The sequence below is a fragment of the Monomorium pharaonis genome, chromosome 3 (genome assembly GCF_013373865.1).
Source record: "Monomorium pharaonis isolate MP-MQ-018 chromosome 3, ASM1337386v2, whole genome shotgun sequence".
Taxonomy (NCBI): domain Eukaryota; kingdom Metazoa; phylum Arthropoda; class Insecta; order Hymenoptera; family Formicidae; genus Monomorium; species Monomorium pharaonis.
The window spans coordinates 23,534,989-23,560,398 of NC_050469.1; the positions used below are offsets into that span (position 1 = coordinate 23,534,989).

Genomic DNA, 25,410 nt, shown 5'->3' on the forward strand with positions numbered 1-25,410 from the left:
ATCGAATTAATCTGAATAAAAAAATATATTTTTTTATATTGTCACAATAATTACTAAAAAATTATTTTTAAAAACTCTGCACATATACGTACGTTAGCATTCAGCAGCCAGTGAAAGCACACTGTGAAGAAAAGAGAGATCAGTCTTACAATAATTGTGATACACACTGTGAGACAATGGCAAAAGAATGTTTATAATCATGATGCATTTATAATAATGGCTGTCCTTTATGATCACTAAATTACACGAATACACGCTAATAAAATTAATTTATTCAGTCTACTACTTATAAGCGAGATACTATATTTAAATAAGATACCCTATATTTTTATTAATTATATATTATAATATATTTATTAATAGTGCTATATTATTATATAATAATAAAATCAATTATAAATTTTAGGCTAATAAAATGGAAAAAATAATTCATCAAATAATAGATTCTCTTCGATATGCTGACGTTCGTGATGAGGTAAAAAGAAACACAGTAGAGAAACTGTGTGTGTGTGTGTGTGTGTGTGTGTGTGTGTGTGTGTGTGTGTGTGTGTGTGTGTGTGTGTGTGTGTGTGTGTGTGTGTGTGTGTGTTTAAAGAAAGATGTGAATAATGACAAATAAGTCATATAAATTATTTTAATTCGTAAATAGCAGTTCATAAATAACAATTCGTAACTAATAATTTGATATATGTATATGCAGATTTTTCAATTCTCATTGCAATTAATGCATCATCCACTTAAATTTACTGGAATGGGTCTTTTCAATTTTGGCAATGGCCTTATACGAAAGGTTGGTATTTACATTTATTTTTTATATTCTACTATTTGTACACATATCATACTATAAAATCAGAGACTATAATTTTTTTTAATAATATTAGTTTTATTTAGAATGTGTATTCTTATATATATTCGTATAATTTTTTAATCATTTTTATTTTAAGTCGAGATGAGTTAGCCAGTAAGGATTATAATGGAACTTAGTGTTTCTTGTGTAATTTACACTTTTTTCTAATACAATTAAACTGTGCACTTATTTCCGGGCTTAAAAAGCTATATAATATAAATCAAAACAGTTATGTTAAAACATTAAATCGATTATTAATTTAATAATACTAATGCTAACTAACATCTATATAACGTATTCTCAATCTTAAGACAGATTAATAATTTTTTACATTATTCTTAAAACTAAAAAAATGTATAAATTACACAAAAAGCACTAAATTTTATTATGACTGTAATTGGTCTATCTTAATTTAATAAGTACAAATAATTTAAAAAATTTCTCAAATTAAAATTAAAATTATTGCCACATAGGCATAACAGTCTGCCTTGTGGTATCGACAATTGGAATTCTGGATTATCATAATCAAATTTTAAATTTTTATAACTAGAATGTTTGATAGATTTAACAATAGTTGATTAGTACTTTTCTAGTTTTTATTAGTACTTTTCTAGTTTTTATTAGTACTTTTCTAGTTTTTCAATTTATACAACCAGATTCTTTTTTCCTTAGTATTTTTTAATTATTATTATATTCATTTGTATATGTGTTAAAAATAGATTATTGTACAGAAAAATTAATATTTAAAATAGTCAAGCTTATTTGATTATATTCTTTTTTCTAAATAAAAGGTTAATTTATATGCTTTCTTACAGTTTGTCGTTACAATTACGTCATTTATGATTATTTTAATACAGATGTCTATCACACCAAAAACGGCAGTGGATTTTTAAGAAAGAATAAATAAATTAGGACTTTTATAATAAATATTTATTATAAAATTTATAATAACATCATACATATTATATAATTTTTGTTTGTAACATAAAAAAATATTTTAAATGTACAAAACTGTAAATGCCTAATTTATTATTAAGTCTTATTTACTATAATTTTTCTTTTCGTTTTTCTTCAGATTACTAAAATAATCTAAGAAAATATATAAGAATAATGCATCAGTGCTTTTAAACTTTTAAAATTAATATAACTATTAGTATAGCATCATTTTTTTAAAATTAATTTAACTTCTAAATATAAAATATAAATGTTTATGTGAACTGTTTTTACTTCAAATAAGTAGATTAATTAACTAAATGAACGGTAAAATGTAATGAATCATCATATTAAAAATTACAAATACGAGAATGTATTCTATATTCTTAATAAAACTGATTTAAAATAATTTACACTTAAGAATCTAAGTTATACACTTTATCTTGTCTATAGCCTTAAATGTGTTTATTTTATTTTCTTAATTATTGGCGATTTTACCCACGCCTCATAAAACTTTAAATTGATGTCCTTGTTTAAAGTTAACACAATTAAACAAATTTTTAATTTCAAGGTTAAAATACAAGAAATAAGATGTAACTTAAAATTATATAAAATTTTTAAAATTTTTTAATTACTCCAGATAAGTTCTTTTCTGTTTAGTAAATTCAGATACTTATAGTTACTTATTAATTCTACTATTATCACACTTGGCTTTAATTTTATTTGTTGCACACATAAACCGTATAAATATATATACAGAACACTGCCAACAAATATTCTCAAAATTATCTTAATTTCTAAAAAATAAAAAATTAACGCAGATTTTGTTCATAATATCACAAAAAAGTATCAGAAATATGTACAAAGATCTTTGGCTCTTGCGACTTTCCGTATTGTAAAAGTATTATAACAAATGATATATTAGCTTATAAGTAAAATAAAAGTATAACCAAATTACATTCGAAGGGATTATGGGACATAGACTCGCGACACTCACAAATGGTCTATAACTCTAAAAGCAAATAATAGAACTTTACATGTTAAATGCGTGTACACATTACGTCAAACATTAAATTAAATTATATCATTTGAAAGTTATATTGAAAACCTTTAAATTACACTAAAATAAAAAAAAATTAATACTCGACATATTTCTCAAACTGACATAAAAAATATTCATGTAAAAATCTTTCAACTACTTATAATACTAAAATGCAGCTTTTATGACAACATAATAAACATTTGTATGTGACCATGTTATAACACCTAAACACTAAGTAAAAAAGTAATTTAGACAATTATCCTTAAAATTTAACACAAAGTATACGAAATATTGTGAATTTTATGACCTCACGTCTAATCCGCCATAACCGCCTTCTCTCCTGTATAATATTATAATTGACAAATGTTCTAAAAACAATTTGCCAGTCATTGTCACCAATTCCGTTTGAAAACATCGATTGACTTACTGTGTATGTTTATAAAAATTAAATAATATATGGTGTTAATACACTTATCTAGCGATCCAATATTATATCCCCTTGATAATTGGGCTATATGTTGATGGGATGGATTCAAATAGTAAGTGATATTAGTTTGTAAGAGGAATCGCGAGAATAATGACAATGATAACAACCGTACAACAGGCTTTATATCCTTTATTACTAATCTGTTGTATTTTTGGCTTAGGGATCTATTCTCCAAAAAAATTTTATTTAAATATTCTATATAATCTGGCAATATGGACTAGTTACAGTTGTCTTTGTTATTACGTGGTGACCACACTTGAGGCAGGAATATGGTATCGATCAATTTCTAATACAGCTCACATACGAATTGGCGCTCTCACTACCATTATTTCTATTATCATGAGTGTATATCGAGACAGGGTATATATTCCAAGTTTAATATAATAAAGCAAAAATATAGTTTTAAACTAAACAATTTTTTTTATAAATAGCTTTATTACACGATTATTTAAAAAATGAGTACATTTGAAGATACTCTTATTTAATACTTTGTTTTGTTGCTTATCTAATACTACTCAGAAATTTAGATTGTTTATGAAAAGACTTGCTGCTGTGGATGATACGTTAGAAGAGTTAGGTACTCCAAAAATATATCAAAAACTGCACGCATATATAAAAAGAATGTTATTTGGATGGTTAGTGTGTAGCTACGTGGGAAATGCATTTGATATGACGTGGTGGTTCTACACTGTGAAAAATCATTGGTGTGTGATTATTCCTTGCATCATAAATCATTTTCATCATATCAACTTGTTGATGGATTTATTACTTATGACATTTTTATGGTTTGTATAGTGTTTAGAGTATTTGTATGTATTATACTTTAAATCTCCTTTTTAGTTTTTATATAAAAGAAGAAAAGAGAGAAAAAGTAAATCTTTTAAAGAATGCGTGTCTTACGAAATGACAGTGTTATATTTTAAAAATATAATTTTTTTTAAAGTAAAAATTTATAGGTTTTTTAATAAAAATAATTTAGACAAAAATACAATATAAAAGTGTTATTTTCTCAGATCCACAATCTTACAAATTATTTTACTGTAATAAACAATTCCTATATAAACATACATGAAATATAAAACACTTATATATATATATATATATATAAGTCTTGAATATTAATGTTAATTAATAACTATATATTCTAAAATTGCTTATTTTTGTTTTGTTTCATAGGTACATTAACACTAGATTTGATAAGGTAAACGAACACATGAGGTATTTGATAGTGAAAAAAGAATATAATTTAAATTATTTTTCAAAAAAAACTATGCCAAGTACTCGCCAATATATCACGTGTATTAATTACAAACATCTTTTGTGGACAACAATGTAAATCTATATATCATTGTGTTAATAGATTACTAATTGGATCTGGTTTGCTAATAAATATAATGCAAGATATATAAAAAATTCGTTTATTAAAAAAAACATACAAAGTAATATCCTCCCATATCTCTGAGATTGTTTATGTCTTCATTAATAATTTTTTTATAGGCATCTTCATTTAGAATTATGTCAAATTGCTCGTGAATTGAACACAATATTTGGGCCGCAAATGACCATAGAAATGATAGCCTATATAGTATACGTGGCAAGATTATGCAATTATATTTACATGCATATACAAACAAAAGGTCGGTACATACGTTCGCTAATCTCTTGGTTCGGTATATCTTTTTGGGTCTCTATGCATTTAGCTAGGCTCTTCAGCTTAAACTACATATGTGAAAAAATTAGCGCTAAGGTAAATATGTAAGTTTTCTATGTAAACTTTCATATGTAACTATATGTGAACAAATAAATATTAAAATATTTCAATAAATATGTAATATGTATTATATAATATATATAATAATTACATATTTTATTATATATTTTTATGAATTGTGTGTATTATGTATAATATTTCTTATAAAATAATAAAATTAATTAAAAATCCACTGTAAATCAATTTTAGGCTAATGAAATAGAAAAAATAATTTATCAATTGACAAATTCTTTTCGATATACTGACTTTCGTGATGAGGTAAAAAAATTACACACACACACACACACACACACATTGTCAATAAAAATATAACCAAAATAAATTATTTTAATAAATAAGTAAAAGTAATTTGATATGTATTCAGATTTATCAATTTTCATTGCAAATAATACATCATCCGCTAAGATTCTCTGGACTGGGTCTCTTCTATTTTGGCAATAATTTCTTACGAAAAGTTAGTATTTAAATTTAATTTTTTATATATTTCATTATTTTACTTCATATACTCCTTCCTTCTTTTTTCCTGATATAAATTATAAGATACCCAATATTTTTAATACACCTTACACAAGACTTTCTTATTACATTTATTATTGTAAAATAGACATTTATATGTAATTATCTAAAAAATTATATTTAAAACAGTCATTTAAAACAGTATTTACCATACTAAACTTTTTTATTGACATACAAATTTAATTTATATGTTTTCTTACAGTTTGTCACTACAATTGCAGCATTCATGATTATCATAATACAGATATCTGACACAAATAAAACGGATAAAGAGTTTTAAAACAAAATAAACAAACTGCCAGGGTTGAAAAAGTTATTTTATAAAAATAACTAGTTACAATTACAGTTTTTGTCTTAAAAAGTAAGCTACCTTTACTAGCTATTTTAAGTTTACAATTGATTGAATAACATACTGACAAATGGAAATAGTAAGTTTCAATATAAAACGTTTATTATTAACGAAGTTTTTGTGCATAAATTTATGTAGTTTTTACAGATTTTTGTACAAAGTTTTCGCCTTTAGAATTTTTCTGCAGAATATTTTGTAGAACTTTATGTAATGTTTTTTGAAGCTTTTTGCCTTCAAAAAAAATTACATAAAATTCTGCAAAATTTTCTGCAGAAAAATTCTGAAGCTAAAAACTTTGTAAATCTATAAAATCTATAAAAATCTATAAAAACTGCAGAAATTAATGCACAAAAAGATGCAATTTTTTGTGCAGTAATTTTTGCATAATTTTTTCCTACGAAAATACTACCTTCTCCTCTATATAATAATTTCTTTTTCAATTTATTTTACAAGTTGCTGTTCAATAAAAAGTTGCTTTCATTTTTAATTAATTGATACATTTTTTGAGTAATAATTTTAACGTTTGTCATTATCATGGCGCAAACGGAAGTACATGTCGGTCCTAAAATGTCTAACAATTTGATGTCAAAATAAAAAGTAAACAATTAATCGACATTTTATTATAATATGAAAACCGCATCAAAAATATTATATTGATTAAATGTGATGTTAAAATTTGTAAAATAATAATAAAATGGCAAATTAAATAAATAAAACTGCAATAAGTCCTCAAGTCATAGTAAAGAAAGAGGTAACTATGTTTTAATAAAAGATTAAAAAATAAATATAGTAAATAAATTAAGTTTAAAAAAATAACATCTATTATCGATTCAACACTTTACTTTATAATGTACTATCCTTTAAAATTAATTGGAATTCTTCTTTCTTGACAATAAGTGTTTTCATTTATATTAAAATTCGTTTATATTAAAATTTATCATTTTTTATTATTTATATATCTTGTTTTAAATATTATATTAATTATATATACTATCACTAATAAAACTGCCAAAAACATTTTATATATTGTGTAAAATAAATTAATTAATGTTAATATTACTAACATTTATTAATTTTTATTCTTTAATATATTTTGCACGTCGTTTGAAATATAAATTAAAGTATAAAAGATAACAATTTTTATGCATCTACTGTGAGTGTTTCAAAAGATTGTAAGCCGTGTATGATGCTTTAAGTAACTGCAAAAAATGTTTGCATTTATTATTGCTGAAAATATTTATAGGCAAAAAAGCAAAAATATTTCATAATCAATCAATACTGACAGACATAAACGAATCAAGATTTAATGTGATGATCACCGCACTATTAAATTCAATGGGAATCATTGATCGTCTCATGATTAGCAAGAGATCTTTTTTGCTCTTGTTATCAAGCACCTGCCACTTCATATTGTATATACTATTTGCTATTCCTGTACTCTGCAAATAAACGTTTAATAAAATAGTACGTTATTTAAAAAATATGTGTTGTATAATAAAAATGTGTTTCTTTTCATTTTTTTATTTTTATAATTCTTTAAGTTTTAATAATTACACACACACACACACACACACACACACACACACACAGACACATACAGAAAAGAAATCTGATCTTTGACACTCAAATATAAGATCTTATCATATCCTACCTCCTCCAAAAATTGATACAAGCAAAATATTTTGTATTAAGAATTGAGTTGTAAATATATCACTTTTTCATTAAAAAATTAATAGAAGTCAAATTCAAATAAATGACACAAATCATAATAGGAAAAGTAGAAATTTAACATAACAATATAATAAAATAATGTTTTACATTACTTTTAGAGAACTTAAAACAAGCACTTTGCGAATAGCTTTAAATTAACTTATGTTTAATATTGACGTAAATAATCAAATAATTATAAAATACTTTTTTTTCTTCTGTCTTGAAACAATTTTATATTTTTGATTTGTGTAATTTTTTTACAAAGGCAGGATATGTACATATAATAAATATTACATACTTTTAACTTGAGTTCATTTCCAAACCAGCAGTAAAGGAAGATTTGTGACAACATGCAAGCTGTATACAACATCAGTGCAATAAGGTTTCCATTGATTACCAAAAGAGAAATAGAAACCAGTTTATATAAATTGGCACACACCACTAGCATGCTCACTGCAAACTGAAGAGCAATTATATTGGCAAATCTGCGATTTACCATGTATGCGTACCTGTGATTAAATGCAAGATTTCAATTCTCTATGTATAATGTTTAAATACATTTATCAGTCTTATTAAACAACTTCCACATTTTCAGCATTTTTAGATAGACGATTTAATAATTTTTGAATCACTTTGAGATAAAACTTTTTAGACAAAGAAAATAATGCTTGCACACAAAAGAACAATTTTGTTAAAGTATTTAAAAATTATTTTATTACATACATCAAAAAATAATTTTGTTAAACCATTAAAATAATTATAAGGAGCGGTCAAACTATTTGATAGAATATCAAGACTTTTACAGCATTATTATCATATATAAACGTCCAATGCAATTATTTTGCTAAACTTTTAGATGTTTTAGCAAAATTGTTCTTTTTGTATTGTATTTACCCAAACAAATATTTTGGCGTAATAATCATATTTTAAATTTTTTAAATAAAATTGTTTTAGAAACTAACTCATATATACGATCATGATGTCGTACACAATCATGGAGAACATTTTGATCATAAAAGATTTTTGTCAATCGATATTCTAGAATCTCGAGTTGACAGCAGATCTCTTGCAGGAGTCCAGATACCAGACTATCGCAGGCAACATTTACAGATGCAGTGATTGATATACCTATCATTTGGTGAGTGAAAACAAAACAAAATATAACGGGTAATTTGTAGTCAAATGGCATCCATGCTTTGTACGTCAACTTTTCTTTCATAAAATCCATAGTAATGGAGTTCAAAATTGTGCATATAACTGTTATCTGGACGAGGCCATAATACCATAATGCGTACTTCCTGTAAAATTTCTTATAATAAGTATTCTAATTATGCAAAATCTTATCTTTACTTATCTTTGAAGTGTTTGCTTCTATATTATTCACATTGCTATACTTTCTCGAATTATTTGACCCTATTTATCTCTATGTTTTGTAAGATATTGATCATTGACAAATATTAAATAAATGTGAAATAATTATGTTCAGAAAATGATTAAATTATGTCAAACACAATATACCACGTAATGTTAAATTAATTAAATAAAACATACAAGATACGGTTACATTGCTAAAATTGCTCCTTGAGAAAAGATAATGGAAATAATTTTATAGTTTTCTAATATAATTTTGTGAGTCGCTCTTTACGATTTTGGCATTAAAAATTTGAACTCTTACATTTATCATAACAAATTCAATACGGCGAACTATCCAAGTAACGCAATTTGCCTAAAACTTACTTTATATTGATTTTTAAAGTTACTGAATTTGAATATAACTTTAAAATTGTAAAATTCGAAATAGCAGATTTTACAATAAAATACTTCAATTTGTGTCGTATATACTCAAGCTAATACAAATAATATTAAAAATATTATTATACTTGCAATGTTGATTTGTACCTGAAACAATTGTTTTGTGTATGAAATTTATCATGCACAAACAAAAAACTACTAGCTTTTACCATTCGTACATTTTGTATAATTATTTGTATAAATTTTATATAAATATTTTGTACATATTGCATAAATATTTTTGTAAATATTTTGTGTATGTTTCATTCCGCTATGTTACTTAAATAAGTACCTAGTAAGTAAAGTATTTACCTAGTAAATTTTACTGATGATTCAAAAAAAGCAATAGTTTAAGTCTAATGTTTAAAAACCTAAGACATAATGTTTAAAAACCTTGCCCGCCAAATCAAATTAAAATTGGAATTAATTTGAATTATACAATTTTTAAAGTTATAACTGTAGCAATCATAAAAGTCTATATACATGTAATAAAAACATAATAAATTTTATGCAAATTATTTTATTTTTTAAAACTTCGATTCATCAAATTGACTTTGCATTTTGATTTTTAATAATTTGGTTTCAAATGCAAATATACCATAAAAACCTTTTTTGTATTAAATTTTATCAAAATCAATCCAATTTTCGAAATAAGTAGTCTGGTCCAAATTTGGATCAGCCCGTTCTTATTAAATTAATAACGCAATAATAAAGTTAAAATATTCCAATTATTAAAAAAATTGATTATTGAAGCATGACTTATTAGTATGCATTTATAATATTAGTATTGTCACTATACGAGAAAGATACTTGCCTTATTATTTTGTTATATTTTTGCCGAATCGTTACTTCAGCTGATTCTAACGGTTTAAAAGGTTCCTTCGTAAGAAAATTGATTATCATTTTAACATGTTTCTTAGTTATCCACATGGTAATTATTTTATAAGTAGCGATAAACACCGTCAACGTCATATATAAATTGTCACTTATTTCGCTAAAGTTGTTAATGTTCAATGCAATGTTCATAACTTGTGACATCATAAATGTACTTATTAAACAAATTAGCAATATTCTATAACTGTTATACATTATTTGTTTAGACATCGACGACCATGTAAGCGGCTGCCAGCATCCGCTGACCGCGCAAAGTATAAGCGTAAAATGCAATACAACCATTCAACCTTTTTTTAATTTTGCCTACGCATAAATTATTCACAATATTATATCTACTTATATATTAAATAGAATAAAAAATACAAATTTTTTAATAATATTAAAAAGTATTCTATATACATCAATTAAAAATTTTTTTATCTAATGTATTAGATATATTTATCTATGCATATATAATATAAAGCTTAACCTTAACAGTTTTTGAACTTTACTTAAAAAAAAATCAAAATTAGATAATCAAACACACTTAAGATAAATACAAAAAATTATATTAATAAATTAAATCTGAATATATCATAGAATCTTGTTATACAAAATATAAGATCTTTTTAAATTTAAATAAATGTAATTTTAAAATAAACATAACTGTATCATTGTATTTTTTATAAAACTTGTAAATTTACAATATCTATTATACTTACAAAATGATTAATTGTCACAGTCAATTACTTAACGTCATATTGTCATAAAAGTGTTTATCTTAAATATCTTGAAAAAATAATTTATACCATTTAAACAATTCGTGGAAAAATTGTACAATTAAATCACATATGTCAACGAAAAAATTTTATGAAAAAGTAACACAACCAGAGTGTCCAGAATCTCACGGACTTTCTTTTGTGACAACGCGGTACCCGTTTACCAAATCCCTTTGTCTCAATTATCGTAATACTGATCTTGCGACGACGCAGAATATTATTTTCATGAGTCCACATATATTAATAGATAAGCTACGATTTTTGTCACGCTATAAGATAAATAACCTTTCAACAACAGGTAATAGAAGGGAAAAGGTAGATGTACGTTAATGGTTCGTCAATATGAAACACCAGTTGTCCCTATGAAGTATTCAAGTTATACAGTAATCAAAGAATGTTTTTTTTATTACTGTCGCTCTTCAGTGCTTAACATGTCATCACGTACTACGTTTTACATATCGACTTCTATTCGCGATTGCCGATAGAATATAAACATAAAACAAAAAATAAATCGTAGACACTGGTCTAATAATAACATAAGAATTTCGACTTAATAAATTTTGCATACTTGTCCCACTTGACAGAGAACGTCCTATATATATACATGCACATAGTTTCAAAATCATATGTTTACATTATTACAATAAATTATGTTATTAAAAAAACTATATATATTTTACACATGTTAACTTATAAATAGCATTATATTGTATGCATTAACTTTTATGTATAAAATATTATCACCTTCAAACTGACGCGTTCAAAAATTATGTAAAGAAAAAGATTTATTTAGGTACGTTTTAATCTAGTAAAAACACAATATTGCAAGAATACGCGCATTTATAACCGTTTATGCTTTATAATACATATATAATTCTCTGAAAAGGGGAACAGAATAAGCATACAAATAATCTAATCAAGATTATCTGTATCTTTATTCACTCATTACTCGATAATTAAATTGCACTTTCATTTACTACTGTTCATGTATCTTACAATAGTATCATTCTAACAAAGCTTCAGAGAGAACCTGTAAAAAAGTATAAAACTGTTCTTCTAAACTGTTCTCTTTCTAGTAGAAAATATTCAAACAAAGTGTCTCACGCAAAACGTAATTGAAAAGTTTATAGTAAAGGACCCGCAAGTTATGATAAAGACAATTCAGACAGCACTAGCACCATTATTAATCATCGGCTCATTTTGCAGTTTGGGTTTGTTTGAATATCCTTTCGGACAACCAAGACCCATTGTAAACGGATCACAAATTTTGATTAAAGTTAAAATTGATTTATATGATAAAGACATTTCTTACTTAGAATTTTTTATGTGTATGTCATTGTTCAATTTAAACCATTACAGTTTAATTACAGGCACCTCCACTTACAATTATACCTCATATCGTGTGAATTAAACAAAGTATTTAGTGTACAAATGTCACTACAAATGACATCTTACTTTATATTTATCATAGAGACGAGAAATTTATACAATGTATACAAATAAAAATGCAAAAATAATGCTGGGACAGTTTGCAGATAATATATTTGATTATCTATGGGAAACTACACTCAGTCTAAAAAAAAGCGGTACACCTAAAATTTGTCAAAAAATCACTAAACTTCCAACAACGATAACTACGCGAGTAATAGAGATAGAAAGGTTTCTAAAAAAAGAAATTAAAGCTTCAAATGTCTACTTTAAGAATCGATTCATTAAAATTTTGCGTAATAATTTTTTTCAAAATGGCGTATGACAAAGCGAGAGCATGCGAAATTGAAAAATATTGGTCCGAGTTTGCGACGATCCATGGCGTGAGGCAAGTATCGCAACTTAATTGGATAAAAAGCATGCGATAGAACAGAGTTTCCCCTTCAAAATGCTTTTTTGCTCGTCTCGATGCGATGATTTTTCGCTGAGATATGCGCATTTAAAGTAAAAACTGCCTTTTTATTCAAATGCGCATATCTCAGCGAACATTATTATATTACATTATTATAACATTATTATTAGCAGCTCATTTATCTTTATTTTAAAAAATTGCTCTAGATATAAGGAAACAATAAAAACGTAATGGAAATTTAATATTAATTTAAAATAATAAATTTATATACGTCATTATGTTTAGCCATTTTATTATCACCTTCATTCAATTATAAATTAGTTTATATTTTTTTAATTCGTAAACATAATGCTTTCTAGCAAATCGATTCTTTTAATCCACATAAGTGTTCTGCACAATTATTGCTAAAATTATGGAGATTCTATCTCTTCAGTGTCAAGGTTATCTTCATCATCTTGCAGTGTCATAACAAACATTTAATACTTTAATACGGTGTCCCTACTTAAATCTTGCAAAGAAATATACAAACATGAATAATATTCAAATGGGAAGACCAGTTTCAATTGCATTCTGCTTATTCAGATATGGAATATTTAAATATCTTGAAGACCGATATCTCACTATCTTCTCTAATATTATAACTATCTTATATTTACATTATCTTCAAAATGTGAATACTTTTTTTTAAATTCAAGATTAACTTTTCTTTAGTTATTATATAGCTAATAATAACACTTTTGCTGTAATATACATATACATATACAAATTAATTTATATTGTTATAAAATACTAAAATTTTAAATAATGTTTCAAATATAAAAAATATAATACTTTTTATATACTATTGTTTATGTATTACTGCATGTTTATGTACTTTTGGCGTATCTTTTCTACTTTTGTAAAGTTTTTGATAAGTACAAGGACATTCATAAAAGTCTTGAATAATAAAAAGTATTATATTATGATGAATATAAAGAAATATATTAGAAAACGCTAATGTACTTTATATTTTATTCATTTCGTTTCTTTTCCTTTGTCATAATTTCATTCAAATTACTTTGCCTATTTCATTTGTAAAAAACGAGTTTTCTTTCTAATAGATCATTTTTTTAATTTGCATAATAATGCATTGTTGAAATTAGAGAAATTATTTTTTTCTAATCTTATTAGTATCAATGTAATTTTTATTAAGAGTAAAAAAACTGCAAACATAAAAATAAACAAATAAAATCGATTACCAATTATAGAAATATTTTTTCAAAGAATACTCCAATATTTGACTTTAAGCTACAATAAGTTAATCTTTATATATTATTAATGCAGACTATAATTTTAAACAAAATTCGGAGTTATCTGCCGCAACGCCGGACAATACCGAATCCCATATATTCATAATTATAACTTATATTTAATAATGTACTTGTACTTAATATTTTCAATACTGAGCCTTTAAGTACTATTTTATTTAGCTCTGTTCCTTCTGTTTAAGTGCTTCAATTTGTTTATTTGTTTAAAATTCCGAGCAATGCTTAGGCTTAAGACAAAAATGTTAACAATGTATTTGATAATTTAAACATTATTACTTACATTGATAATTGATTATAACTTTAATTTGATAACAATATAATTTTTGCACAGCAATTTTTGTAATTTGTAAATATACAAGTGTAAATATTTATAATTTTTTTTTTTAAACGTTGCAAAATTATGTAACGGAATTTATCTTTAACAGCGTGAGCATTTTACTGTCGTGTATAGTGAACCTATATTAGTTTAGCATACAAGAAATAAGAGAATATTACTATTCTAGCTTACTACCCAATAATATCGTTCGCATTAACTTAGTACTAGAAATTTTCCACTTACCTTTATGTCACATTATGTACAACACATTTAGAATGAGACATTTCATGTTCTGACAAAGTGAGAGTTCTTAAGTTAATCCTGCTGAAAGAAATCACCATGAAGAATATTCAAACGGCTATATCACCACTTTTGATTGTGTTGTGCTTATGCGGATTTAGAGTAGTTGAATACCCTCAAAATCAATCGAGATTATATCTCACCATTTTCTATATTCTGATATCGTGGTTATCTTATGGTTACATTGCCTTCAAAATGAGAATGTTTCTTCAGAAAAACAAACTTAACTTTCCTATGATTATTTATACTCATTTAATTTTTGCAGTAGTAAATATTTTGTCTACTTTATATTACCATAAGGTATGATAATTCAGCCTAATTTTGTAAGTATGGAAAAATTAAACTTTTCACATATCTTTGTACGTACATTAAAGACAAAATGTTCGAAAATTAAGTTATTACATTATATAAACTATTTATTTTAAAAACTATGCAAATTTATTCAAGAAAATTGAATAATAAATGCAATGTCTTCATAATTTTGCAGCACTTTCCATATAGAACATTCTAGCAATGTTGCAATAATTTCGCAATATTTCTGCAATATAAATAAAAATTTAAAAGTTATATAACATTTCTGAAACGTTATGTTGTATTTTGTGCTAAATTTATACGTGTAATAATAATAATAATAATATAATAAAATAAAATAGAATGCAAAATAACAAAAACATATATAGGTAAAGAAAGATTGCCGATACCGACAAGATAATTCGTTTTATAACAACATTATTTAAAGAAAAATAAAACTTAAAAATAAAACTTCTTAAATTAAAATAAAGCTTTGGAAATCTAAATACAAAGCAAAAAGTATTTTTTGTCAGATTAGCAGTTTTTATAATACTGTTTCATACTTTGAATTAATTAATCTGTTACAATATATGAAAATCGTAAATAAACGTCTAAAAAATTAATTCTTCTAACTCTGTAGGCAGTAATAAAAGAATTCAAATACAGCCTTATAATAGAAGAGTTAACTATAAAATAAGTTAATGAACTAAATAATAAAATACGTTTCCATCCATGTATTAAACAGTAAAGTTTATAAAATAAAAAACTAGAATAAAACATTTAAGAAATAAAAGCAATTTAAATACTAAAAGAAAAAGTAACAAATTATTTTTAAAAATTATTCAAGAAATAACAATTTATTTAAAATAAAATTATATTACCAAAAATAGACTACACATCTATGAAATCTGTTCTCAGTAACAAGAAATGTATCAATTTATATTCCACGATAATTCTATGTTTTATCCCACATTATAAAAAAATATGAAAGAGAAAAAGATACATAAAACAGTTTTAGTAAACTACAACGTATAAAATAATCTAATATTATCAATAACATACTCATTATTGTTTAAATTTATTGTTAGTAAATAGTATATTTATTATTATTTACTATGTAATTTGTAATTCACAAAAAAATCATGCAAATTTTATTTTGGCTTTTGGAGAATTCGTTTTTAACAGATTTTACATAGAAAAAAGCCATGCATGTATAAATTATCGGTTTTATTTCTTTAATTACTTAAATAGATTATATTTTATCAGTATTAATATGCAATATTTAATTTCCAAAAAATAAAAAATGTTTTAAAAGTCCTATGGTAGTGTATTGTCGACCTTTAATAATATATTCATTGTCATTTAAATTGTGCAATTTACAAAAGAAAAATTTGAGTTTTCGTAGAATTTATTTTAGCAAATTTTACATAGAAAAAAGATCACAGATGTATAAATTAGAAAATTTACTTCTTTAATCTAACCAGATGTATATTTTTATCAGTATTTATAAATTGCACTGTTCACTTTTTAATTTGATATCTTTCTCTTATAGATATATTCGTAATATAAATATTTGAGGGTGTTCTAATATTATCAATACATAAATATATTTTTATGTATCTTTTTAGACTTTAAAATATATACATCGCTTAATATACAATATTATAAATATATAATATTTTAATTCAATATAACATCTAATATTGTAACTATTCCTATTATTATTTTACAGCTTTTAAAATACATATTTCTTCATTTGTTTATAATATGTTTTCAGAAATTTAAAAAGTGTTTAGAGAAACTAAACATTGTAAATAACACATTAGAGAAGCTTGGAACGCCAAAAAATTATGCAAAATTGCGAATGCAAGTTATACGTTTAATTATTGGTTGGATTCTTTTGAAGTTTGTAATAGATATAACTGATTGTGTATGGTACAGTAAACATATTTCTAGATCTTATGTCATAATAGCTACATGCGTACCTTTTATTATAAACCATTCCGTTCATGTCAATACGCTAAATGATTTCACGTTCATGATGTTGATAAGGTTTGTATCAATAAATAATGTTGTAATGTAATAGATATTATATTTTAATATAGTAGTATTATGATAAATTAAATAGATTGTGTAGACAGATTTAATTAATTTATTCCGTAAATTAATTTTTTTGTGTCGCATTTAATATAGATACATAGGATCTCAATTTGAGTATGTTAACAAATATATTCAAAAGTTAGCAAAACAGAAGAAACAGAGAGTAAGATACGTAAGGGTAACTTCTATGTCGCTTTTAAATCATCGACACATAATTGATACTGAAACATCTCAACAAGATATATGGATCTTGATGTAAGAATAGCAGAAAGATATTATATAGTATAACGGTTCTTAAATAGTGTAGTTCTTTTACTAAAAAAAAATTAAATTATGTTATAAAAATTAAGAAAAGATTTGTTAATATGAAAAAAATATAATTTAGAATTTTTTTATTGTGTATATAAAAATAGATAAATATAATTATTTTTTATTTTAAGTAAACAAAAATTGATTTAAAAAATATATATGCTTTAAAACTTTTATAAAATTTGTTCTTATAACAAGGATTTTGCAATAAAAGTTTGAGAGCTGTGGAGGGACGTATAAAATAAATAAAATATTTATTGTGCTTTTTATATGATGCTCCAAAAAATTATCATTTATCAGTTACTTTTCACAGGCATATTCATCTCAAACTATGTTCAATATCACGTGAATTAAATACAATATTTGGATTGCAAATGGTAATGGAAGCAATTGCATTTTACGTTTTTACAGTGCAAATCATTTATGAATGTTACGCATTGATAAAAACGTTACATATTAAGTTCACGTATGAAAATCTGATTGATTCTTTTGGTATTTCCCTTTGGATTGTAGTTAACTCTATAAAGATGATTGTTCTTAATTCCATCTGCGAGAGAACTTGTATTAAGGTATATATACATTTACAAAAATGTATACAGATAAAAATGAAGATAAGGAGCAATCTCCAACAACTTTGACATTGATATATATAATCAAGATTAAGTCTCTGAGTGACATTAAAAAAATTTTAGCTCATTCTTTGTTAAAAAAATATAAACAAAAAAATTGCAAAGCCTCTTCTGCCTACGAAGTAAAATGAAATCTATACATATATTCCATATATGTATGATTTTCAACTATGTAAGCGAGCGTCTCCTTCTTTCTGCTTATAGAGCAAAACAAGGTCTGCAATTGTAATAATTATAGATTTACAACTTTACAACTTTTTACGCAAAGCAATTTTTGTTACAAGATTAGATCCAAAAAACTTTTGTCTCCTCCCCCACCTGTACCGCATTTATACATATCTTGACTATATATCAAGATCAAGATTATTGAAAATACTCCCTTCATTTTTATTTATATATTAACAATAAAGTTATATAATTTATTTATAATTGTTACGTGCATTAGTTATGTGCTATCATATATTTAAAAAGAAATGTCTTCTTTCATCTTTTCTATTTCTTTCATTATTTATATTTATATTAGATAAGATACTACAATATTATTAAAGATATTAAAATTCGTTACTTATACATTTGTCTAAATGTAGTTATTAATAAAATTTTGTTGACATTAGGCAAATAGAGCGAAGATGTTTTTGAATAGATTAACAAATCTTACTTTTGATGCGGAGACTCATAAAACTGTAAGCGATGATTTTTTTGTGTAAATATGTATTTATGCAAAATTAAGTGTTTTTACATAATTATTTACAGATTATGCAATTTCTGTTGCAAACATTACGAAATCCATTAAAAATGTCCGGGCTTGGATTATTTTATTTAGGTTTTCAATTTCTTCTTGAGGTTTGTAGCTACACGTATTTCTTTTAATAAATATACTAAATTTTAAATTTGTAAGTTAATTAAATTAAAACCAATGTATAAAAAAATTTAAACTATATAAAAAATATGATATTAATATTATATAATTTATTCATCACTCAAAATTTATAAAAATAAAAAATGGTAATTATTTAGTTTAGAGAACACCGCGCCGTGTGTGTGTGTGTGTGTGTGTGTGTGTGTGTGTGTGTGTGTGTGTGTGTGTGTGTGTGTGTGTGTGTGTGTGTGTGTGTGTGTGTGTGTGTGTGTGTGTGTGTGTGTGTGTGTGTGTGTGTGTGTGTGTGTGTGTGTGTGTGTAATATGTAGCTAATATATATAAGTGTCCCAAACATGTGGGTCAACGCTCGTAAAAAGGCAGAAGGAATCGAAATAAACAAAAAAATCCAATATTGTCTTAGGTTAGCTCCTCAAATAATTGAAGTATTAACGTATGGAATCTGCAAATAATCTAATTAATTTCTATCGTAATTGTGAACAGTAAATTAATGAAAACTTATTATACATTCACGATAGATTTTTTCTTCCATGTTTCGTGGCTCGAACGGATTGAGTTCTTCCCTCCGCGCGCTCTCATTCGCATAATTTGAAAAATGAATACCTCGATTATTGGTGAACCTAATCCAAGACCTAACCCAAGGCCTAACCCAAGACAATATTGGATTTTTATGTTTATTTCGATCCCTTCTACCTTTTTACGACCGTTGACCCACATGTTTTGGCACACCCTGCATATATATATTTTTTTTTCTAGTGTGCAAATTTCATTGCAATGATTATAATATTTATACTACAATCACCTCCACGAGAAAAGAGTTATATAGGCGCTGAAATAAACAAAATAATATAAATATAATTTGTATTAATTCATTAAACATTCATTAAAATTAAGTTATTGTCATTTTTAATGGATAAATCAACTCCCCGCAATTAATGTATGTAAGTAATGCAGCAAAAATTGTTAAAAAAACTTTGTTAAAAAATTTTATTAACCTAGACTTTTGACTCTTTTATAGTAAAAACTAATTTAATTCATATTTTATCTTGAAGAAGTCCTTAGATGTTTATTGATGGAAATAGAATTTAAAAACGGTAAGCTATTTCTGAGAAATCATTCAGACGGATTGATAACAAACAGATAAACGGACGACCAAATTAACATTGTTAAAAAATATTATATATATATTTATTTAATAGTTTACTACGCTGCACTACTTAATAAACGGAGAAATAATAGGTAATTTTTTTAATCTATACAATATTATTAATAGCAAATATTATTCATGTGAAAAATATAAGATAATAAAGATAAAAATATTAAGAATATATGTATAACATACATTTGTACTGTTTATTTTGTATAAAAACACAATGTGCATACACAAAACATATTTCTCAGGAATATCAATAAAAATGTTAAAAAAGATATCGAAAGTTTTGTCATAAATGCATTTACTTTACGCTGACAAATGTCATTAGGCCTTATCAGGTTTATACATACAGCTGGTGGCATATAAAATTTAACAGAGATCGATAATTCTAATATGCATAAGTGCTGCGATGACAATTATCGAAATCCATTGTAGTAGTCGTCTAATCAACAAAGAAACTATAGTTCGTAATTGCAACGATACCTGCCATGACCGAGAGCATTCAAAAGATTCTATTACCTCTTCTAATAATCAATTACATATTTGGTTTAAAAACTATCGAGTTTCCGGCAGGACATTCCAGACTATGGCTCAGTCTTTTATGCATACTACTATTGTGGTCAACTTATTATTATGTAACGTATTCTACTCTAATGTTTCATATAAAATTTTTTTATGTCCAGCATCATATTTGTCATTGGTTAAATCAATTCATAGCGTTACTATCAATTATAATTGGAATATATCATAACGAGGTAAAAAAATTAACACACTCTTTTATTATTAATTGTTATATATCTCGGCTATTATATATATTCGGGTGGTTTTAATATTTAATATTTAAGTAGTTTTAAAAATTGAAACAAGTTATTAGTATACATCAAATATGTGCATAAGTTCGTAAGGCTTTTTTTGATAAATTAAAACTCGTAGAAAATTAATAGTGCGAAATAAATTGCACAGCTGAGTTTTTGTCAAGCATGGTCTAAAGCTTTTCATCTCGTCGATTTTCTTCCGGAGTGACATGATTTCGGTCGATCATAAAAATCAAAATCATCGGTCCAGAAGCGTCTATATTATTTTTTATATAATATACTTACTGACACAACGTATTCTTCTGTCATGTATCGTACAAAATTCTTTGAGCGTCTGCTGCTATCTTTATTTTCGATTATAAAAGAAATATACAGTAACAAAAGTGAAACTTTGTCAGAATTTTTCTAAAAACAAGGATCAAATCATAAACAAAACTGAATTTTCCTGTACAGACTAAGTAAAGGTTGGATGAGTCACATTATACGTACAAATGCGCTCGCGTGTCGCGAAAGGAAAGCGTGTATAATTCTCCAAGTTATAGGTGCGCAAATTTGACTGTACAAACTTATGCACTTGATAAATAGTACTTATAATTTTTTGTAACATTAAATTATCCAGTAATAGTCAATAAAAATATTAGATATTAAAATAAATTATAAATTTTTTTCGATGATCTAATACAGTAACAATACTTTTTTAATAAAATAAGACATATATATTTTATAAAAAAATAATATTTATATGTACATATGCATTTTGTGCCAGAAATTTAGATACTGTTTGAAGAAAATTGCTATTGTGGACGTCACGTTAGAAAGATTGGGAACAACGATAAATAATCGACAGCTATGTACAAAAACAGTATGGCTTGTCTTAGGATGGTTTGCGTTAGTTGTATTAATAAATTGTGTGCATGCCCTACATGTACAATATACTTATCATTATAACATTTTAACCGGTATCTGTATTTCTATTATGATAAACTTTTGTTCTCATATTAATTTCATCGACGATTTGACTATTGCAAGTATTCTTGGGTTAGTATCTTATACATATATATATAAACATTACTATAAAAGAAAATAGTAGTAGAGAAAAATTATCAATACATACAATATGTATTTTCGAAAGAAACACTCCCTTTCGGAAACTAAACTAATTTATCCTTTATTAATACTGATAAAAACATAATCCACTAATTAAAAAAGTAAAAACTCATAATGCAGGTATTTATGTCTACTTCCTACAATCTGAAATTTGCAATAAACAAATTATTTAAAAGCAAAAATAAAATTTGCATGATTTTTTTGTAAATTACATAATTACATAAGTAGCATATTATTAATACGAGATTACTTTACATGTGTTTATAGAAACCTATAAATGTTTTATTTATATGTATTATTTTCTTTCGTTATTTTTCTCACATAATACGGTTTTAAATAATACAGTTTTAAAATTGGAGTACAACGTAAACTGATATATCTGTCAATAAGACAGACAATAAAAAATTATATAAATTGAAATAAAAACCACAATACAAGAAGATTTATTTATTTTATATAGTAACTTAATCTTTATATATTATCGTGTTGTATGTTGCGTCTTGCGAAGCAGCATAAAACACAAAAAACGTTTATATTATATGTACATGAATATAGGTAAATGATCGAGCAAGTTTTAGGTCTAATGTTACATGTGCTGATTTATTGTAAACAACAAAGAATAATTAATAAATTTATTCTTTGTTGTTTACAATAAATCAGCACATTAGACCTAAAATTTACTCGATCATTTACCTATATTCATGTACATATTGCTTTGCATAGTCGAGCTTTACACTGAACATTGTTTATATTATATATCGACGTAAAATAATTCACATCAAAGTAAAAAGCTTCTAAGAAACAATATCCTTATAAACAATATCTTTTAAGTCTTTTCTACAAATAATCACGTAAAAGAAAAAGAAAAAACGTAACATTATTGCCTGCTACAACAGTTTTGAGACTCATTTTATTAGACGCACATTTTTAATTCTGTTACAAAAAATTAAATTATTGCAAAATTCAAAATTAGAAACAATATCTAATATAAGAGCTATTACGTTATCTGATAAAAGACGTTTTCTAATTTGTATTTATGTTTTCAAAGTTTTATTTTTATTTAAAAAATGTAATTTAAAAACAAAGTAATATGTCTGTATTGGCAACTTTCCTCTATCTTACACACATAAACATTACATACAAACAAAATAATACATGTGTATATAAATTTTAGAAAATTATTATGTTATTATTTATCCAAAAGATTTAGAGATTTTGAAACTTTCTAAAGAAATTTTTCTACAAAGTATCTACATTCTACATATATATCAATAATTGTTTTATTACTTAATCTTTTTTATATAGATATATAGGATTAAAGTTCGACCAAATTAATATACATATTCAAAATTTACCTAGCAATAATAAGCAAGCAATAAAGCAAGCTTGGGATAATATCTTGTTGAATTCACCCCAATGCACACATTCAAAAACTCTTTGCAGTAAACGAGTAATATGGATTGTAATGTAAAAATAATTTTATAATTTTAATTTACATTAAAATCAAATAACAAAAACTAAAATGTCATCTTTATGCAGGCATCTTCATTTAGAATTATGTAAATTATCTCGTGAAATAAGTTCAATATTCGGAATACAAATGACTATCAAAATGGGATTATATTTTGGTTTTATGGCGATAAACCTGTCTGAACTTTTCAATGTAATATTTATTAAGAATTATGTTACAAGTCACAGCACTAAATTACAAACCATTGGATATATTTGTATTCAAATAACTTGGTTTTTTCATAATGTTTTAAAACTTTTTTTTATTAATTACGTATATGAAAAAATTAGCACAAAGGTATTTATTCTCCAAGTATCGATTCTTTTAATAAATGTTCAATAATGTTTAATTAAATAATATTTAAATAAATATTTAATGAAATAGTATTTAAATTTTACATCTTTAAATTTAAAAAAATTCTAATTTATTTTATCTTTTTAAGGCAAATGCAACAAAAATATTTGTGACAAGAATATTATATTCTACATGCGACGTCGAAATCAATAAACATGTAAGTGTTAATATAAACTTAATAAACATTTACTATATAAATTTAAATTTAAATTTAAAAATAAAAAATGTAATTATTAAATAATTTATCATGTATTCTTTCTAATGTATAACAGTTAACACAATTATTGCTACAAATAACTCAATCGCCACTTAAAATTTACGGACTTGGTTTATTTCAATTTGGCTACGAATTTCTTTACGGGGTATGTTAAATTTATTACATGTAAAATAATAATTCATTATAAATATCTAAACAAATTATTTTTCTTTCAGTTCATAACTTCTTTTACCACAGTTTTAGTTATATTAATACAGGCGCATACAGATAAATAAACATATATTAAGAAATAAAGTTAATGTACAGATGAAAATATATTTAATATAAGCACTAAGAAATAAATAATATATAATATATACATGATGCATCTTTTCTAAATACAATTTTGACTACTATACGTACTATTAACAATTGATACCTTTTTCAATAATTACAACAAAATAAAAGACTAAAACTTTTTACTTTTATATTAAATGTTTTATCAAACTCATCAACTCTATTCTCTTTTTATTCAATATTATACAAGTTTTGATACAAGTTATTCCTTTCATGAAACAATTATTTTTATTAACAATATAATTGTTTCATGTAACAATTGTTTCAATTATGTGTTACAACGAATAATGTTATTACTTCAATACTAGAGTAACATTTTGTAATAATTTTCTATAAATATATTTTTTTCATTTAGTATAACATTGTGCTAGAAACTAATTTTCCATTAATATTAATTAATATACATATACTTTCTCATAATTCTTGATAATATATTTTCAGGCGTGTATTATACATATATAGTATAAATGTTTTATGCGAACATAAAACATTAAAAATATAAGAAAATTATAAATAATATTAACATTTTTGTTATATATGTAAACAAAAATCGTCAATAGGTCTTTTAAATCGGCCCTTTATTTCTTGAAAACTAACATTACACTGTATTAATAATAATAAAAACATGATCTACTTAGAAAGTTAAAAAAATAAAACAATAAATAATAAAAAATGCTGTTTTTAGTCAAAGCAGATTTGGTGTTAATAATAATTTTACATAGGAAAGACACCAATACTGGCACACTACTTTGTTTTTTAATATTTCTTAGAAACTAAAAAATAAACTTTTAAAATATAAATGTAGACGAAAAAGTCTTATATAAGATTATATTAATAGTTTTTACACTGAT

At 24.5% G+C, this 25,410-nt stretch overlaps 3 protein-coding genes across 4 annotated transcripts in view; 2 read left to right on the plus strand and 1 right to left on the minus strand.

The window, feature by feature from the left end:
• LOC118644945 overlaps positions 1 to 25,410 on the minus strand; it is a 356,119-nt gene that overhangs the window by 117,672 nt on the left and 213,037 nt on the right. The window lies entirely within an intron of this gene.
• LOC114255503 lies at positions 1,942 to 5,152 on the plus strand. The gene is made up of 4 exons (XM_028194441.2): positions 1,942 to 3,669; positions 3,829 to 4,094; positions 4,486 to 4,641; positions 4,807 to 5,152. The coding sequence occupies exons 1-4, from the start codon at positions 3,400 to 3,402 to the stop codon at positions 5,066 to 5,068; spliced, it is 954 nt and encodes a 317-aa protein (XP_028050242.2). The 5' UTR covers positions 1,942 to 3,399; the 3' UTR covers positions 5,069 to 5,152.
• Positions 21,448 to 25,385, plus strand: LOC105828990. Its single transcript, XM_012667598.3, has 6 exons — positions 21,448 to 22,073; positions 23,448 to 23,609; positions 23,682 to 23,949; positions 24,095 to 24,163; positions 24,279 to 24,368; positions 24,439 to 25,385. The coding sequence occupies exons 1-6, from the start codon at positions 21,778 to 21,780 to the stop codon at positions 24,496 to 24,498; spliced, it is 945 nt and encodes a 314-aa protein (XP_012523052.2). The 5' UTR covers positions 21,448 to 21,777; the 3' UTR covers positions 24,499 to 25,385.

Excerpts from the sequence above, each read along its gene's own strand:
- LOC114255503 (XM_028194441.2), top strand. The coding sequence starts at position 3,400 with ATGACAATGATAACAACCGTACAACAGGCTTTATATCCTTTATTACTA. Across the intron at positions 3,670-3,828 it reads TGAGTGTATATCGAGACAGG|AAATTTAGATTGTTTATGAA; the intron begins GTATATATTCCA and ends AATACTACTCAG. Across the intron at positions 4,642-4,806 it reads CATCTTTTGTGGACAACAAT|GCATCTTCATTTAGAATTAT; the intron begins GTAAATCTATAT and ends ATTTTTTTATAG.
- LOC105828990 (XM_012667598.3), top strand. The coding sequence starts at position 21,778 with ATGTACATATGCATTTTGTGCCAGAAATTTAGATACTGTTTGAAGAAA. Across the intron at positions 22,074-23,447 it reads ACTATTGCAAGTATTCTTGG|ATATATAGGATTAAAGTTCG; the intron begins GTTAGTATCTTA and ends TTTTTTATATAG. Across the intron at positions 24,164-24,278 it reads ACGTCGAAATCAATAAACAT|TTAACACAATTATTGCTACA; the intron begins GTAAGTGTTAAT and ends AATGTATAACAG.